Source organism: Phalacrocorax aristotelis, chromosome Z (genome assembly GCF_949628215.1).
Source record: "Phalacrocorax aristotelis chromosome Z, bGulAri2.1, whole genome shotgun sequence".
Lineage (NCBI taxonomy): Eukaryota > Metazoa > Chordata > Aves > Suliformes > Phalacrocoracidae > Phalacrocorax > Phalacrocorax aristotelis.
The window spans coordinates 38837549-38856551 of record NC_134311.1 but is presented as its reverse complement, the minus strand read 5'-3'; the positions used below and the strand labels follow the sequence as shown (position 1 = coordinate 38856551).

Sequence of the window (19003 nt, the reverse complement as noted above, 5' to 3'; positions counted from 1 at the left end):
CAGTTCCTATTGCACCCTCACATATATAAGATTTTAAGTAGTTAGAGCATTCTCTCTTCGCCTCCCAGTGGTATACTGTATTTCAAAACAGGACTCACTAGGAATGACAGGAAAGGAGAATATGTATTGTGATGAAGTCAAGGCAGATGTTTGCCCCACCACTGGTAAGGTTCAATTAAATTATTCCTGTACCTCTCCTTTTCTCAATAAGGGAAGAATAATTATTTAAAATTCACCAGACAATTAATCACAGCTTAATAAAGCTGACATGCCTTTCTGTCCATCACATTTATATTTTTGCAGTTAGGCAGAGGAAAGTCACATAAAAGGTCATATTTTAATAAAATCCAGTGATATTCTCACAGGCACAAAGCATAAGAAATAGGGGCACCCTGTCATACCTCAGTTTTAATTAATAAGAACAAGGTTTTTAAATTACATAAAATGAGTCACTAAGTCACTGGCAGCTGTCACGATGCCCTATCACTACTACCCAGACATTCTCCTCACTGTCTTCAAGCGCCTTTCAAAAGGCAAATTATTCCATCATGCTGTAGAGCAGAAGAAAAGATGTGCCCAGTGAACAGGTCTTGAGGATGCCAAGACAGGATCCAGTGAAGAAATGGCACTTTCCAAGTCACCAGGCTTTGGTTATATGGGAGCCTGCTGCAGCAGAGAGATGCCATGATCCTTCTTTATTTACATGTGTGAAGAAAACAAAGAACCAGGCTCACTTGCCATGCTGAAACTCAGAAGTAACTCTTCTGAAGGTAGCAAAATGGCAGCTGGATTAAAATGGCTTAGTCTCTTCTGCTCTCTTCATAGGTTAGCTGTCAGCTAACACGTCACTCAAGTATCTTCTCACAAAAATGCCAAGGGAACCTTTTGCAGCATTTTTAAAAATATTGAGCAGCAAAATATTAATTCTTATCAGAAAATTGAACTTGCTGAATGTGGTGAAACAGATGTGCTGATCAATAGTTCAACAGAAGCCTGTAAGCTCAGTGTTTTTTCTGATCAGCTTTTTCCGGGTAGATATGGAAATCTGATAATCTAGCACTGGACCTCTCTCTATAGTTAATTGTATGACAGATATGTTTTATTAATTTGTACTCCTAGAATAGAGATCCATGGAATTAAATATCAAGGAAAAGGTAAAACTTCTATATAACTCGTGAATGTCTGACATAAAATATGGAACAGGATCATCCATTTTAGGAAGACAGAGCTACAGTGGAAAATTGCCAAATAGTAGCTATCAAGAGAACTCTGAAATTGTCTTTGTAACCAGACAAATAGGTAAGGCACACCAGATGCTGATGTAAGTGAAAGGAAACAGAAAAGAGAGAAAACTGTTCCTGAGGGCTGCGAAGAGCTGTAAGCCACTGAGCCTAACATTTATAACATATAAATAGGTAAAATGTGGAAGAGAAGTATCATATATATATAAATGGGATATGTGAGGACAGTTCTGTTATAAATTATAGTTATGCCTCAAACACCTCCGGGAATTCTTGGCAGGAATCAGCAGATCCACAGGCGAAAGAAGTCAGGTTGATACCACCTGATTTCCAAAAGGCAATAATGAACAGTGTCTCCCACCAAGACTACTGAAGAAATACAGGGGACATCCTCACATGCTGAGCAGGCATTGATGGGAGGAATCCACAACTACGAGAATCCCAGAGGGACCTGTGCAAAGCTTGTAACATTTACTGTCACAGGATCAGGAACATCACATGAGCAGGAAAGGGTGTTTAAAAAATTGGCTAAAAAATATGCCTGGTTATACACAACAGAGGAAATAGCAGATTAAATTCACAATGGGTGGGCAGAACTATGCACAGGGAAGAAAACAACACAGAAAATTACATCTCTCCCAGAGCTATGATGTATAAAAACACAAGTTTTGTCTAACCACCCTTCTTTCCCTACTAACTTTAAATAAAGGACTAGCACGTTCTTGAAACACTGAATTGATCAAAATCTTTTCAACTGTACCTTGACTTAATTAATGAAAGATGTTGGGTTCTAAATGTTGAATTTATCCTTTCAGAATCTGCAGCCACTGTATGGAACAATACTGAAAGTAAGAGAAATTCTGGTTTTGTTTTGGCTTCTTTTTTAAAAAAAAAGGCTGTTTCTATGGGTGTGTGTAAAGTGCAGCCTGGACTGCTCTAAAATATTAGATGTAGGTGTGCCATTTAAAAAATTGTTTTGCTGAAAGAAATATAAACAAAGCATACAGGCTTAAGGAAGGGAAAAAGAGAAGACACGTTAACACTGGCAAGCTCACTGTCATGAACATTGCACTTTGGTTGAACAACATATTTGATAGGCTTCTGAAAAAACAAACTGTTTTAAGCTTTAACTCCTCTGAAAGGGAATTTTTCATTTTCTTTTTTTTTTTTCCCCCAGGAAATTGGTGTCTCACAAGCTAATTTCTGTATAAATAGTATACATATGCTTAAACAAACAATTACATGTATCTCAATATACAAACAAAACATAGGGGTTTTAAGCAAGTGCAGAGAGCCTTGCAATCTTTGAATAAATATTGTCCTCCTACTTTGTGTACTTAATCGTTTGCTTTCATTTGATTTTCTCCACATCCTATTCCTCTCCAAGTTTTCCAAGGACCATCCTCAACAAAGCGAAATGACTAGGGTATCATGCAAGCTATGGACAGGACTGCCGTGCGTGTCATTCGCTGACAGTCCTGAAGAGGGTATAGTTGCACAACGCACTGCCACTTCTCTCCTGAAACACCGTACTTCAGGGACCCGTTCAACTTTGAAACCGAAAGATTGATTAATCTATTTTCCTCAATTCCCCTTTGTCACACTGTTGAAGGTTTAGGACAGAAAAAGAGCATGCAGGGTTCTGAATCTCACTTCCTTAGTGTTCCAAAGAAGTTACTTAAATACATTTCTGTGCAATTCACCACTATGTTAACAACCTACAGATAAAATAACTTAATTAAAGTTTCAGTCAGGTCAATATCTATCAAGAGTTCTATAATTGCACTACATACAGAAATTTCACAGCAGAAGATGTGTGATCCCTAAATGAAAGATGTTACTCCACCAGTCAACCAGAGCAGCCCCCGTGATGTGAGCCACTCCCACTAACCAGACCTACATTTCAAGCAAATGCAGTCTAAATTACAAGCACACATGCTGGAATTAGTTATAATTAATGAAGGTTAACAGGACAAGAAAACCCACAAGCTGAAACCGCACTTCAAATACAGCATATTAGACAGCATATTGGTAGAGCATCTATTATAATCCAAGGCACAAACCCTCCAAAATTAACATACACTGTTTGGAAACACATAAAAGTATTTCTTAGCTGTCTTTTTACAAAACAGCACTCTAAATTACCTGAATTCATTTTTATGCATTTCAGCTATTTTCTTCTCTAGCTTTTGCGACTGCTTGGGAAAAATCTTAAAGTCGCTGATGTAATTCTCTGCGTGCTCATCAGGATCATAATCACCAAGCTCAGCTAAACAGATCCAAAATACAAAACAAAACAGAAAAATTCAATTGCAACATTAATTAATACGGAAAAAAGTCAGTAAATACAGTGTAATTCAAGACATTTCCATGATCCTTAAGAATCCAGCATCTCTCAAGAAATCCTATTTGAAGAACTGACAGTTAACTGAAACAACAAAATCCTTATAACTGCCACTTCAATCAATGAGTTTCAAGCGAAGTTCATGGTTCATTAACTGCAGCAGTAATTAGCAATCCTCAACTATTTTCTGTGGCTGAAATACTCTCTGTAAAATAGAGGCATAAGTAATGCTCCCCTTTGAGTACCTGTCATTCTGGTACCAGGCAGAACTAAAACAATGCACTCTAGATTCTCCTCTTTTCTACAGCAATTTATCCTTGCTGATATGGACTCTTTTAATTCTGTTCTAGCAGAGAAACACAGACTGTAGCATTAATTAAGGTAGCCCACAGTACTTGATTCTTCTTCTAAAAGATGCGTCACTTAGGTACCTAAACATGGCATTTGGTGTTTTAGTTTTCTAAATAATCCTCTTTTAATAAGGTCTAGGCTCAATCTCGATTTGGATACACTGCCTCATAATGCATTAAGAGGTTAATTCCTGTTAAGGCAGAATGAAGGGGACTTCCACACACATGAAGTCCCCAGTCAGACATCTAGCTAACTATTTCTCTGTGTGCAATCCAAGACACATACCTGAATTTGGCTCTAAGGAAGTGATGGGAAGAAAGAGAGGGAGAATTTAAAATAAAATGTAAAAAAAAAAGGAAAAAAGAGAAAAAATTACTCTTCTCCTTGAATTACCTCTACTATTTTTGCCAGAGATTCCATCATCACACAGGTCGTCTTTAACATAAGAAGGGGCACTGAATGACACTTTTCCCTGCTTCATTCAAATGAAATAGGCTACATTTACATTCAGGATTCAGAACAGAATTTTGTTTTGTTTATAACCGGAATCTAGCATTGATGCCATACTTTTTCCACTTAAATGCTAAGACAACCTATTGTTTTTAAAATTTTCTTAAGTTCCAGTTTGGTTTTAGTTGGCTAAATGGCTGAATTCCTTGAAACACTTTACAGTTCATGTCAATGTAGGGAAACAGTACAACTAAAAAAAAAATACATTATTGCTAGCTATATTCCCACAACAGATTTGAGTTTCTTTTTCTACTGAACATACCTATGAGTTTAGTATTTTAAAAAGCCTGCTGCTTGTACTTACCTTGGACAATACAGGCACCCAGGTAGGCAGCATCAGAAAAAGAACACAGCAAACGGCCATGGAAAATGTCCCTTTTTATTTGTAGATATAAGAGGTATCTGAAATATAATTTAAAAATTAGGAAATGATGTGTCATCTTTTTAAAACAGGTTTAACTTATCGGTGTGAAACCAGTTGTACAACTGTTCTGGATCTCTCTCTTGATACCTTAAATGGCAGGAAAAAGAGGCAAAGCTCAACCACAGGAAAAACTAACTGTAAGACAAGAGATTTTTCTCAATGACAATGAAATAATGACAGCAGAAGTTACAAAAACACACTAAGAGGTAGCATGGAGAGTACTTTATTTAAAAAGTACAGCTGTTACAATGCTCATTAGTAACATGAGATAAATTACAGTACTGTAAGTTTGTTTGAACACACTTCTCTCATTAATTACAGGTTTACACAATGAAGTCTCTCTCTCTTATTGCTGTAGATAAAATAGTACATTGACCACAGTGGAAAGGATTTCCTTCACTTTCTTTTCTTAATCCACAAAGAATCCTGGATAAAGTTTTGAGGAAGAAGCGACTCCCTGAGGCCCAGGGGGGTGCCAGGCACAGGGGACCTGCCTGGGAGGAACCTCTTCCATTCCTCTCAGAGATGTTCTTCCTCCAGCAGAACTGGGGAGAAGAAAACAAAATGCTCCTTCTGCCTGCTCTCCCCCTCCTACCACGGAGCAGCATTAATTCTAACAGCAAGTGGAGAGGCACAGCTGTGAGGCCATCACTTTCTCTTTTGCTTTCTCCCCCGGAGAGCAGCCCCTCAGTGATGGACCAAATCACAGCCCAGTGACTCTCTCAGTTCCTTTCCCAGCCACCTAGCTGGTTACAGCTGCGCCATTCAGCAGCTTCACCCCTCTGGGAAAATAAACCATTTAAGCATTGCTTTGGCAGATAAAGTCAACTATCTAGAGGGTGCTGTCAGTCTCAGTGCCTTCTGCAGACCTTCAGGACATTCCTTGATGCTGTGAGTCCTCTCTAACCTTGAGCTACAGTGTAGCCAATAAAAATCTGCTTTTTGAATAACATTGATGCCAGGCGTACTTTGGCTAAGTTACTTGGTTCTGTGTGTACCATGAGTTCCTGCACCAAGTAGCTTATCTGAAGCTTAATCTGAGTCCTGATTCAAGAAAGGGTGGAAGTATTATCTGAAGGGCAAGAAAAATTTTCCTCCTTTCCTTCGATTGTTACTAAGTGGTACATAAACACGAGACAGTTATCACTGAGAAAAGCAATTTGTACTCATTGTGAACACATCCCTTCACTGCATTAACAGTATTACAAGTTTCTACAGGAACTTTGCACTTCAAGGCCTTTTTTTTTTATTATTTTGCAACCCCTGTTTTTTTCCTGTAATCAGTGTCCAGTAACAGCTCACTAATTCACTTCCATAATTCAGTACTGCTACAGTACAGGTAGTTCACAGAGCAGAACTGCATCAGGGTGAACCAAAGGCCTCAGAGAGATCCGGTAAAAATTCTTAATGTGCAACAACAGCCTACTGGAAAAGGCTCAGTATACTGATGCAGATTCTACACATAACTTTGGCAAATGAGCAGTCCCCATCCTAGAACTTCTATTAAGTCTTGCCAGGGTGAAAAGTTGGGCTGTGCTTCCCCAGAGTGACCATCATCTTGAGGCCAAAGTGAGTTCACCTTTTAAGAAGTGCCAAAAAAGCCACCTATGAAAGAGCATCCCAAGATTTCACAGCATGGCCTGTTAGCTGAACTGTAAGGTCAAGAGATCTCCAGTGACACCGCGCATTGGTAGTTTCTGAGTCTGAAAATTACTATAATGAGATATGAAAGTAAATAGGCTTCTGGAAAATCATATTAGCCCAACCTACATTTGCAGACATGAGGCAGAGATGAGGACTAAGAACCTGAAGTCTCAGGACCAGGTGTATCTTGCTCCACAACCTTGAAATGGGCAGTAGAAAAAAGCAGCAGAAAAATAAGAAAATCCCTCACGTTGTTTTGATTATCAGTAATAAATCTCAGGGAGTGGAAAAGGCTCTTCTGTTGGCAGGGTGATTTCATCATCTTGATATAAGGAACAAAATTTTTTACAGTCAGAACAGTCAATCTCTAGGATAACCAATCAAACCTCCTTAGGGATGTGGTAGAGTAGCCATCACTGGAGGCTTTCAAGATGCAACTGGACAGGGTGCTAGATGATCTCATCTAGGCTCCCTTTCCCACAAAAGGCTGGACCAGATGATCCTTCAAGGTCGCTTCCAACATGGTCTGTTCTGTGATTCTGTGACCATGTTAATTCCGACTCCCCAGCTCTATGGATGGAAGCAAACACTATGAACAGTTACTTTTCTTCGTATTTACAAAATATTTACTTTGTAAATACTTTGTAAATATTTTGGTATTTACAAGATGAAAAATTAGTTTTGCAGTAAATTCTTTCCCATGTAATAGGATGAGGCACCAATACTGCCCACCTTGACCATCTATTACAAGCCATTCTCTTCAGAGCCCAGGGAGAACGGACAAGCTTCAAGAATGGACTCAAAGCACCTACTCAAGAGTCAGGCAGCCTCTCTCTTTCTCCCTCTCAAATGCTATGCAATAAATCACAAGTTAGATTCCTGAAGGTGAGATGGCAGGGAGTCCCGCTCCTCCCCAGTATACTGTTATTTTATGAGAATAAACCTAAAAACACACATACATTAATTCAAACCCAGTTTTTTTAATACAGGGGGACAGCCATCAATACAACAATTTGGGACACTAAGATACTTCAGCAGCACTTAGGATCAAAGACAACAGCAGCATTGACAGAAAGCCCTCAGAATGAAGTAAAAAACTCATTTCTACGCATTCCACTAAAATTCTATATAGATGAACATGGGAGTTTGGGTGGGAGTGTGCATACTTGTGGCATTTCTAAGCAAATAGTTTGTTGCTGACCAGGATCAAAGATATTTCTGCATCCGTAGTAGTCTCCATTATCTGAGCTCATCTTAAACAGAAATACATGGTTTTATTTTCCCCAGAAAGAAATCAGGCAGGAATATATATAGGTATTATACTAGTTTCTTGCTTAAGCTTGTTTGCAATATGAAACTACCAGAATTTGTCCAAAAAATACCCCCCAAAGTTAGCTTAATTACAATAATGATACATACTTTCAATCTACAACTGTCAATATATGCACTTTTGTCAATTACATGAAGCTAATAAAAATGTCCATTTCCTTCAGCTAAATCACTGACTCTGCAGTTGTTCAGAATAAAAAATCAGAATTAAAAAATTGCAGAAAATTTCCACTATAATTTTTTGACACTTCAGTACAACACATTTTAAATTCTCTTGTCTCCCTAATGTACCAGGGAATATTTTCTTCCTGTAACAACTGGGAAAATGCAAATACATATTCGATTTTTGCTAAGAGATATGTTAACAGAAAATAAATAAGATTAAGCAGAGGATATATAACCAAAACAGCACATAATGTATAATTTTAGGAAAAAGAACATTTGTGACCCAGAGCTGAGTTCTGCCCAGTGATCATCCTGGGATGACAGAGCTGAACACAAGCCATTGTGTCAGCTAGCTTCCGTCATAAATGACGGCTGTGGATGTTATTAATCTGTATTTGTTTCAAAATATATAGTCCCTAGCACTGAGGAAGAAGCTCTGGTTTTGCTCCCTTATATGAAAGGGGGTTTGTTGTTCCAGTGTTTCATTGGCCGTCTGGGGGGAGAGGGGACGCTTCTTGAATTGTTCATATACCTTTCCTTTACACTAATAAATTTTTAAATAAAAATACTGAAGTTTATTTTTTCTGTCACTACAGTTCTGTGCTACTGAGTTGCTGTATGTATCTAACCATAGAAATCCTTAATCAAATGGTTTGAAATTGCATGTGGAATTTAAATTATTCCACTTCTGAGAAAAAAAAAAATAATAAAAAAAAGAAACATCTCCAAGACAGAAGGCAATAGTCAAGAGGGGAAAAGAGGCACAGAGCACAGTTCACAGTGGAGAACGGAGAAACTGTTGGCTACGATACAAGGGAAGCATTTGCACTTATAAGAGGGGCAGAGAAATACCCATGCAAAGCAGAATCAGTGTCTGATGTGTTTTTCAGAGACCACCCACACCGCAAGCTGCAATACTGTTCATCTTCAAAGCATGAAGGGCAGTCTGGAACAAGACTAAGACATTAAGGAGTTCTTTCAAATGAAGGAGTTATACACACTTTGGACTGAAAGCCAAAGTTGCAAGCTTTGCCAAAGGTTGGCTCAACCTCAGACACTTCCTTTATTCCAGATAAAGTAATTTATGTCCCAGATCAGCAAAGACCTATGAATGTATACCTGACTCCTGAGTTCAGTAAGGTTTATGCATGTACTTAAAATTGCCTACACTTACAGAAATAACTTGCAAAATCAGATCTGATTTTGCTGCTTCTCATGTCCTTCCACCACAGCTGTTTTCTCCAAGTCCTGGCACAACTTTATAGCCTGATTTACAGCCCTAAGTACTCAGGCTTACCAGCAGGCTAGTAAATATATGCTTCCGTGCTTACACTCACAAATGTCTATCATTGGAATAACCTCATTTCCATTTATTATCTGTTTGCAATACAGATGACTCAACTCCAGGTTAGCCAAGCCCTTCCCGCAACTGCAGATGAAGGGTCAGCAATATCTATTCTTGTTTTCAAGCAGGCTTCATGACCTCCAGAGACCATGTTGCTAACTGCTTAACCGTCAATTTATTTATCTATTTTAAGATGTTCAGTGAGGCAAGAAAGCTTTCCCACAGCCAAACTTTGTGGTTTGCCCGCATAGTGTTTTTCTTCTTGTGTTGGAGTCACTTCACTCATTTTATTCCAGTAACAAGCATTTCTCCCAGTGTTGTCGCAGCCTTTCCAGCTGACAGACAAGGTCACCGCAACAGGTCCGGCAATGTTTCAAAAATCGTTATTTCAGCGTGGTGTCTAACTTTGACTGCCCTGCTCTTTCCCATGCTGCTGCACGTACACAGGTGCAGAGTAGCAGAGGACAAATGCCTGTGTTTACAGTATTCCTGGATTGGGTGCCCCCCACCCTGAGCAGAATTTATGAGTTCCTTATGTATATTATTCTGGACACTAACTTTGCATTCTATCTTTTGCAGTAGATATCATCAAGTACACTGTAGGAGCACTAGTTTCCTGCCAAAGTCTATGAATCTAACCTAAACAGTAACTACTACATACAAGTATGTAATAGCACAACTAAGAGAACACCTTTTCTATGCTTTACAGTGCCACCTAGATAATCAGACTAATAGAGAAAATAATTCTAGTCTCTAAAAATATATCGCTTGTCTACTTACTAATACCGGATAAGTATTTTGATATCTTATAAACTAAAGAAAAGCCAGCAGTCTATTAGCTACCAATAAAACACAGAGTTGACAGATCTTGGAGTCATCATAGACTGGTCTCTGAAATCATGAACCCAGGGTGCAGCAGCAGCCAAAAAATCTGATAAAACATTGGCCATCATCAGGAAAGATGCTGTGAACAAGACAGAGGGGCATTTTGCCACTGTTTAAAGCCTTGATGTAATCACATCTTGAATGTTTTAGCCCCTGCATCTTAAGTAGGACATAGTTGAGCTTGATACAGGGAAGAACAACTAAAATGAGTGAGAGCATAGAGGACAGACAGTGACTGAGGGGGAATATGATTAAGTCTTATGAAATCTTGAGGGTAGTAAGAAAGGCAAACACAGAACTGCTATTCCCTGAATCCTTGTATACGTGAGGCTAGGGGGAAGTCAGTGAAATCAGGAAATTGCTTAAAGCAGATGAAGGAAAGTACCTTACACAGCAGGTAGTGAAGAAATTGCTTCAGGAGGCTGTGAAGACAAACAGCGTTACTAAGTGCAAAAAAAGAGTGATAAGAAATATTCATGAGCAACAGATCCAGAAAATAATACCAAAATTAATGGGCAATAATATAACTTAAAATTCCTAATAAAATAATTTGAGAAACATTTAAGTGAATTTGGGTCAGGAAGATATCATCTATTTGTTTTCTTGTTTTTCTGGAACAATACGAAAGTTCTGTTCACACTAGCATGGCTTAAAGCCATCACAGCATTTGTAAAACAGATACACATGGCAACAAGCATGCCAAAGTGATGTTAGTACAGCAGTTGCCCTTTCAATCTACCTCATCAGTCATAAGCCAAATTCTAGCAGAAGCATTAGGAATTTTGAGGATAGACATCATAACTTCAAAACATAATCTTCGTTCAAAAACAGGAAAAGAGAAAAAACTTATTCTCTTAAAATATCTAACACCAGAAGTAGTAGGAACTATCTTGTTAACCCAATTGGGGAACTGCATGATTGTCTTTGTGTTAACAGGCACCTGTAGGAAGAACCACCCTCCTTGTTCTGTACTTTCTGGAAAGAAGTACTAATGCTAAGGATTCAAACACAAAAAAAGTAGCAGCACCCCACAGCTCCATCCGGAACCTATGTTTCTCCCACATCGCCAAAATAATCAGCAAAGCTCTGGATCCATAGTATTAAACAAAAAAAAAAAGGCAAAACAAAACAACCAAAAAAAAAAAACCAGACAAAACAAACCCAACAAACAAAATCCCCCAAAACTAAACCACAACACTAAAATTACTCCCTTAGAAAGAAACGTCCATTTTCTGCCCTGGGAGGGGGGTGGGAAGGTCACTTGAATAACAGCTTTCCAGTTATCTCAGATCTCTCATTTCTGTGGTCAGGATGACGACTGTCACTTATTTGACCTAGCACTACATGGGCTTGTCCTCCTGGCCTTGGAGCTGGCCAGTGTATGCATTACAGTGTAAGGTCTTTCCTTGGGAAAAGGTAAAAGTGTGAAAAATCACCATGATAGCCAGCTGCTTGACAACACTAGCTACAGGGGGAAAAAAAAATTTAAAAAGCTTTATTGCTACACAAGAATTCCTTTCACTGCTGAATAAAAAGGACAAAGGATTGGTAAAGGACAAGCTTTGTTTTGAATATTGGGTACATAACAGCACAGGAATAGATGCCCCTCTGCAAGTTTCCACAACTGAACTGCATCTCCTCAGCCCTCCTGCCTTCCCCTCAGAGGACCCCAAGAGGACACCTGAATGTGTATGCTCTCCTTGTCCCACAGGCACAAGCTCCACCAAAAAATCCAGCACTCTCCTGGATCATTTTTTTCCCCACTGGGAATGCTATCTGCAGGCCTGCCAGCACCGAGTGCTCTTACTAATGACTCTATTCCTTTTTAAGACCTATGCTATTCAATCTGATTTTGAGTCCAATACTATTAAAACTATAAACTCACTTGCCAACTGCCAATACGGCCTCAAGAAACGCAAAACAGACAAGTGGACTTGCAGTGGCATCAACACATGGCTACCACTGCACATCTCAAGAAACGCAGGACAGGGTACCCAGAGAGGCTGAGGTATTCCTAAATGATGCCTGCAACAGAGTTCAGCAGCACAGGCCCACCTCATATTGGCTCACTTTTGGAAGGAAGAACATATTGCAAGACTTTTCAACTTGCAAATAAATGGTTTGATAGTCAAGCATTAACAACCAGCTGGAGCACTATCAACCTCAAATGGCCTTCCACTTCTGAAGGAAAAAGCACTAGGCTCTTCCAGCACAAGGCAATATCAAGGACAGCTGTTTGAGACAGGACTAGTCAAGCATTGCATGCATGCAGCCGTATTGTTCTTCCTGGCCCAGGCTAGCTCACTCAGGGTCTTGAATCTACCATGTTTACATACCCCAAGACTTCGTCATTTTACATGGCTTCCGGTTAAACATTTTTTTACCTGCTTTTCTTGTATCAAAGTACTTATTACACTGTTTTATGACTGCCCAATGACTGAAGAACTGCTTCTTGGAGTAGGAAATATGGATTAGGAAAAAAGGGCATGATGAAAGCTACTTGAAATAATCCATCTTTGGTTAATTCCACCAGCTACTCACCCATGCCCTCTTCTAGGTCTGTTTTTTCTACAATAATCATGGATTACTGTTGATACAGTATTATCTGTAGCATTTTAGATCATTCCTTTGGGACCTCAAATGACTTTATATTATCTCATTTTAATTATGTATACACAGTAAAATGTAGGGATTTGGAGATAAGAAGGCATGAGGCCTTGGGCTGCCTTATTATGTAAGAAAGAGCAAACACTGATTTATTTATTACCTAACCAGGAACACTGAAAAGAAATAACATAGTAAAAATCTGGGCCCAAGTGTGACCAGTCTTTGGATCCATCTGTATACAGTCCCTTGACTGTTCCCATTCTGTTCACATGCAGCATCTCAGGCTTGCCCAGCTCTGGCCTGTGATCAAAAAATAGTGAAGAGCCACAGAGCAAAAATATTTGTGCTTTCCAGACAGTGTAGTGGGATGCTGTGTGTACTGCAGACTGAATGACCTCTGTAGTTACAACTTCCTTCATCGCAATTTTGTATCTTTGCATGCCACATACATAGCTAAAGAAAACCCCCTCTCACCATCAAACCTATCATGCTTTCTGCAAAAACAACTGGAATGCACCGAAAAGATGAAAAAAAAAAGAAAATTAGGAGAAAAGGAAATTAGCAGTAATACTGAAAATGTATATATACAAGGCCTCTACCCCAATTCTGTGTAGTGTCACCCAGAAGACAGGCTGCAGAGAGGATGCTGGTCTAATAAGAAAATAAACTAAAGTTATGTTTTACAGGTATGTGTGGCAGGAGGTGTGAGCACCTGCTTGTCATGTTGCCTAATTAAAAACTAGTAGTTATTACTCTCATCAGGGATGCTCAGCGAGGGCAGTTAAACGCTGCTTTCTGAAATTGAAGTACTTTGTTCTGACTTCACATCACCTGTAAGTGCTAGACAATCAGATCTAGAAATCCACAGATGTACCATTCAGAAGAGCCTGACATCCTCCAGATGGTACACATGAAGCAGAAGTCAAACCCTGATGCCACCTCATAAAGCAACATCACTCTTCTACTAAGTTTGAGCACCTTTCTCTGTTTAAAAGATTCTGTTCAAAATCCATATTCACTGTTTGTGTTGCAATCTGCTGACCCTCCAGTGAACCTGAAATAAATTCAGAGGCCCATCATTCAAGCAAAATAAGTTAAATCCTTGCCAGTATCATATCACAATTCTTTAAAAGGATCGGAAAAACTGCCTGATTAGTTTAACTATTAAAAAGTGTGTCTTTAGTCATTCTTGAACACGTTTCAGACACGTATGGCCTCACTGCTGAGGAAGCCATATTTCCAAAAACAAGGACAGATCTTCTAAAGCCATGCTAATACAAGTCAAGGAGATGAGTTAAGATGGCTAAGTACTGAAGTGTATTAAGATTAGGACTTTGTTGAGAAGTGGGGTTTCATGTAGTCTGTTATTACAGAAACAAGAGAGGTCAAGGCAACAACCCCCATGGCCATGGAAGTTAACTTGTGAACTGCAATCCTAACACCAGCTGACTCTAGAGAAAACAGTGATCAAGGACCACGCAGAGCCTCCTTGTGCAGTGAGAGGTGGAAATTTTGTCCTAAGTCCATGGAATTCCTTATTTAGCAAAAACACCTCAAAGTGCCTTAACATCCAGAGGCAGACACTGATTTTATTTCAAAAGCATAGCTATTGAAGCAATTGTTAATTAAAACAAGGGAAGATGAAAGTAAGCAGCTGGTATGGTATGACATGACTGACAATATTCACAGGCGTCCTTAGCAGTGGAACAAAATGCAGTGACAGGCAAGTGTTGTGGCTCGATCCTTTGCCCAAGGCACTCCTGGCCTCTGAACAGGCAGTGTGCACACATTTTCAGGCTCTTATGGGTTTTTTTCTATAATATCATAGACAGAGGGATGACTTCAGCTACATGATTCTTCATCTTAATTTCCAGAAAATAGTTCCACCTGTAAAACCACAGACTAACTGAAGGATTACAGTCCAGCCCAGACTACCAAAGGTGAGACAGAAACGAAGCCACAGTAATCTGAGGTGACAAATACTCAAGTTTTCTTTCTGCAAGTGATGTCTAAATCTTGAATGCTATTTCTATCCAAGTTACACTATTTTCGCAGAAATCAGACAATTTACCACATACACACACAGCTTCATGTATTGAAAAGATAATTTTTTAACATCAGATATTCCCATGGAAGAGCTGGAAAAACATTTTTTTTAACATCTGTATGTCTCTTTCATGTCTCTACGGTACTTCATTAAAGATTTACTCCTCCTATAAAGCTTTTACAAAGACTGCATCGACAATAATCCCCACGAGGCATTTAGACAGGGTTAATTAATATTCTGAACCGAGGAGTAGTACGACAATGTGACAGGATGAGTCTTACTGTATCTTAATTTCATTATCTAAATGGGGACTACAGACACCCGTCAGATTTCTACACAGTTGAAGAAGCAAGAGAGCAGCTCTGTGACATGCTTAGGCATGGAGAATAGCAGAAATGCAAAGCCCTATTATTCTGACTAAGCTGGCTGTATATACAGCTATGAAGTACTGATGGCTTTTAAGTCAAAGGGTGACAATATTATTAATTTCTTTTCAAATTATCTTAAGCACATAGTGCAACAAATATGATTGCCTGGTGAAAAGAGAAGAGCTTAAAAAAAAAAAAACCTTTCAAAAAGCCAACTAGCTATCAAGGTTTCATGACTGCTCCCTGTCAAATACTAATGGACCTTTCTTTTCTTGAATGTCACCAATTGTTTCAATTCAAGGAAAAAAAATTTAACTGAATTTAGAGCATCATCTTGAACCTGATCCTCTGCTTTAGATGATGAAGCAAATTCTCAGATGCGAGTTACATGACTACACTTCACTTCCTCATTTCAGGAGCTAGTGAAGCTATCTTGTTTCCTATACTTTGTTATTGTTTAAGAGACCTGGGCAGAGATAAAGCAAAGCTTCCCAAATAGCAACAGTGGGAAACTACAAAGCTGATCAGATACAAAAAGGTGTCACATGCACAAGGACATACAAAAAGAAATTATTTCTCCTTTTTTAAGTCTTAACAGTATTAGTTTAAACAATAGGCTGTAAACCAGTTTTCATACAGCAGCTTGACTTTAAAAATTGATTTCGAATATTCCAGCAAAGCCTAAAACATACTGACAGCACAATACACTTCAGAAAGCTAATTCCTTGTGCTTTGCATTTCGATAAAGCTTCTCCTGGGAGGGTATCCAAGTAGTTAAAAGGAACAAAAAATCAATTAATTAAGGTTCTTGAATGAGGAAGCTCTATACAAAGTTTATACTCTGGATCATAAAAAGTAAAACGTTCATCCAAGGACAAACACTGACAAATAATGAAAATCCTTTGACTTCCTGGTTTACAACCTGTTCACTCATCTAAATAGTTTCACTATTTCACCCAAGATAAACAGCTATAATATGAACTGCATGTTCCAGCTGCTCTGTACGAACCACAAACCTACTACTCAGTAGAACACTAGCTGTTCCTGAAACTTTCAGTATGAGGCCAGGGATAACGGGATCACTCCCATTCATGAAGTGACTTGTGAGCATAAGAATTTGCAGGGCTTGGGGAAAGCATCAATGAAGAACTCAAAGCAACAAGTGCTCAGGCTCTCATGCTCCTGCAAAAAGGAACTAACAATGCGGTAAGGTGGACATACAGACCTGCACAGCTGGTACAGGTCAAAAGAGCAGTTACTTTCCCACATTTTAGCCCCTAACTGCATTTCTTGAAAAATACCCTGAGCAACAGAATATTCACAATGGCTAGTAGGAAGGATATCACTCCCATGTATTTGACTGATCTGTTGCACAGGTGTGTCTTCATAGCAAAGGCTGGAAAATTCCAATGTCAGCAACAAGACTTGTTAACCTCCACAGCAGCGGTACTTTAAAAATATAAATATATTACACCACTACATCAGTTTGCTAAAGGTCTATCAGTACTTTAAAAATATGATCTTCTTTCTGGTCCTAAAGACACATGCAAGACAAAATTCAGTGAGGCTATTCATGTTCCTGTTGAAAGACTCAGGGCCATTACTGAATTAAACCTCACAGCTTATTTCACACAAAAAAAGAAAAACTAAGACACAGAAGGATTCTACTCCAGACCACAATCCTTGCCAAGAGAAAAGTCAAGGTAATCCTTGCCAAGTCATTTGACCACTTGTTCTAGTCAATGTGGATTCACCACGGGGAGATCACGCTTAACCAACCTGAAAGCCTTTTATGATGGTGTGACTGGTTGGGTAGACAAAAGGAAAGAAGTGGATGTTGTTCACCTTGGTATCACCATAATATCCTCGTGGACCAGCTAAGGAAGTATGGGTTAGATGAGAGAACACTGCAGTGGACTGAGAATTGGCCAACAACAGAGCTCAGAGCGTTGTGATCAACAGGGCAGAGTCTAGTTGGAGGCCTGTCACTAGTGGAGTCCCCCAGGGGTCTGTGCTGGGTCCAGTCCTGTTCAACATATTCACCAATGACCTGGATGATGGGACAGAGCGCACCCTCAGCAAGTTCGCTGATGATACCAAGCTGGGAGGAGTGGCTGATACACCAGAAGGCTGTGCTGCCATCCAACAAGACCTGGACAGGCTGGAGAGCTGGGCTGAGGGGAACCTCATGAAATTCAACAAGAGCAAGTGTAAGGTCCTGCACCTGGGGAGGAACCACCCCATGCACCAGTACAGGTTGGGGGCTGACCTGCTGGAAAGCAGCTCTGCTGAGAAAGACCTGGGAGTGCTGGTGGGCAGCAAGTTCACCATGAGCCAGCACTGTGCCCTTGTGGCCAAGGCAGCTAACGCTATCCTTGGGTGCACTAAAAGGAGGGTGGTCAAGGGAGGTTATCCTCCCCCTCTTCTCTGCCCTAGTGAGGCCACAACTGGAGTACTGCATCCAGTTCTGGGCTCCCAGTTCAAGAAAGACAGGGAACTACTGGACACAGTCCAGCAGAGAGCTACCAAGACGATCAGGGGGCTGGGGCATCCCTCTTCTGAAGAAAGGCTGAGAGACCTGGGTTTGTTCAGCCTGGAGAAGAGAAGACTGAGGGGGGATCTCTTCAATGCTTATAAATATCTGAAGGGTGGGTGTCGAGAGGAAGGGGCCAGGCTCTTTTCAGTGGTGCCCAATGACAGGGCAAGGGGCAATGGGCACAAGTTGGAACACAGGAAGTTCCACCTGAATATGAGGGGAAAACTCCTTTCCCGTGAGGGTGCCAGAGCAGGGGCACAGGCTGCCCAGGGAGGTTGTGAAGTCTCCTTCCCTGGAGACGTTCAAAACCCACCTGGATGCGTTCCTGTGCCCCCTGCTCTGGGTGTGCCTGCTGAAGCAGGGGGGTTGCACAAGACGATCTCCAGAGGTCCCTTCCAACCCCTACCATTCTGTGATTCTGTGACTCTCTTTCTGAAAGTTCTTCAACAGCATCACTACTTCTCTGTACGTTATAGATAAGTCCCCTTAAAATCCTTTTTAAGATCCACAGATATCACAATAAATAAAAAAGCTATTGATAGTGCAAATGTCTGTCCACTCTAGTATTCTAGCATAAATAGTGAGAACCCTACTCAATGCAACAAACTGTCTTATTTTGAACTTGTTAATGATGTACATCGAATGCACAGACAAACAAAGAAACAAATACCTGGTGAGCTCTTCTTTAATCTTCAAGGGTTCATGTGGGTAGAATTTCACTCTAAAGCACATGGTATATGGTGGGTGAGCTGAAACATTATAAAGAAAAAGTATGAGAACAGTAGCAAATAAACATTGCCTCAGCCCCTCCAAAGGAGTGGCCTCCAAGAGTCTCACAAAGTAACGTGCGTGATGGGTGGCTCTGAAGCACCAGGCATGGATTTAAACAAAAGGAATAAATATTATATATACACATATGAAAAGAACTTATGACAAAGAAGGCCAAAGCACGTGCAAATTACAGCTAACCTATGCAAATCAATTTATAAATGGTTTTGCACCTCAGAAGACTTATTGCTTGATCCAATAAGTGCAAAACACATTTGGGCTGCTCCTTCTTTTTTTTTTTTGACAATTGATAAACAGGAAGTAATTGCATCTCGTCACAATGAGATATAAAGGTGTTATGTATATTTTTTATTCCTGATAATAATAATGCCTAGACTGCAAAATGGAATAAATAATTCATTAAATTTGATTAATGAAG

General features: G+C 39.8%; 1 protein-coding gene across 1 annotated transcript in view; it reads right to left on the bottom strand.

The window, feature by feature from the left end:
- The window catches only part of FRMD3 (FERM domain containing 3), a 153307-nt gene that overhangs the window by 39644 nt on the left and 94660 nt on the right, over positions 1–19003 (bottom strand). The window contains exons 4-6 of the mRNA XM_075078982.1: positions 18467–18545; positions 4751–4848; positions 3387–3510 (exon numbers count right to left, since the gene is read on the bottom strand). Of these exons, the coding sequence (XP_074935083.1) occupies positions 3387–3510; positions 4751–4848; positions 18467–18545 (301 nt within the window). The remainder of the gene's footprint in view (positions 1–3386; positions 3511–4750; positions 4849–18466; positions 18546–19003) is intronic.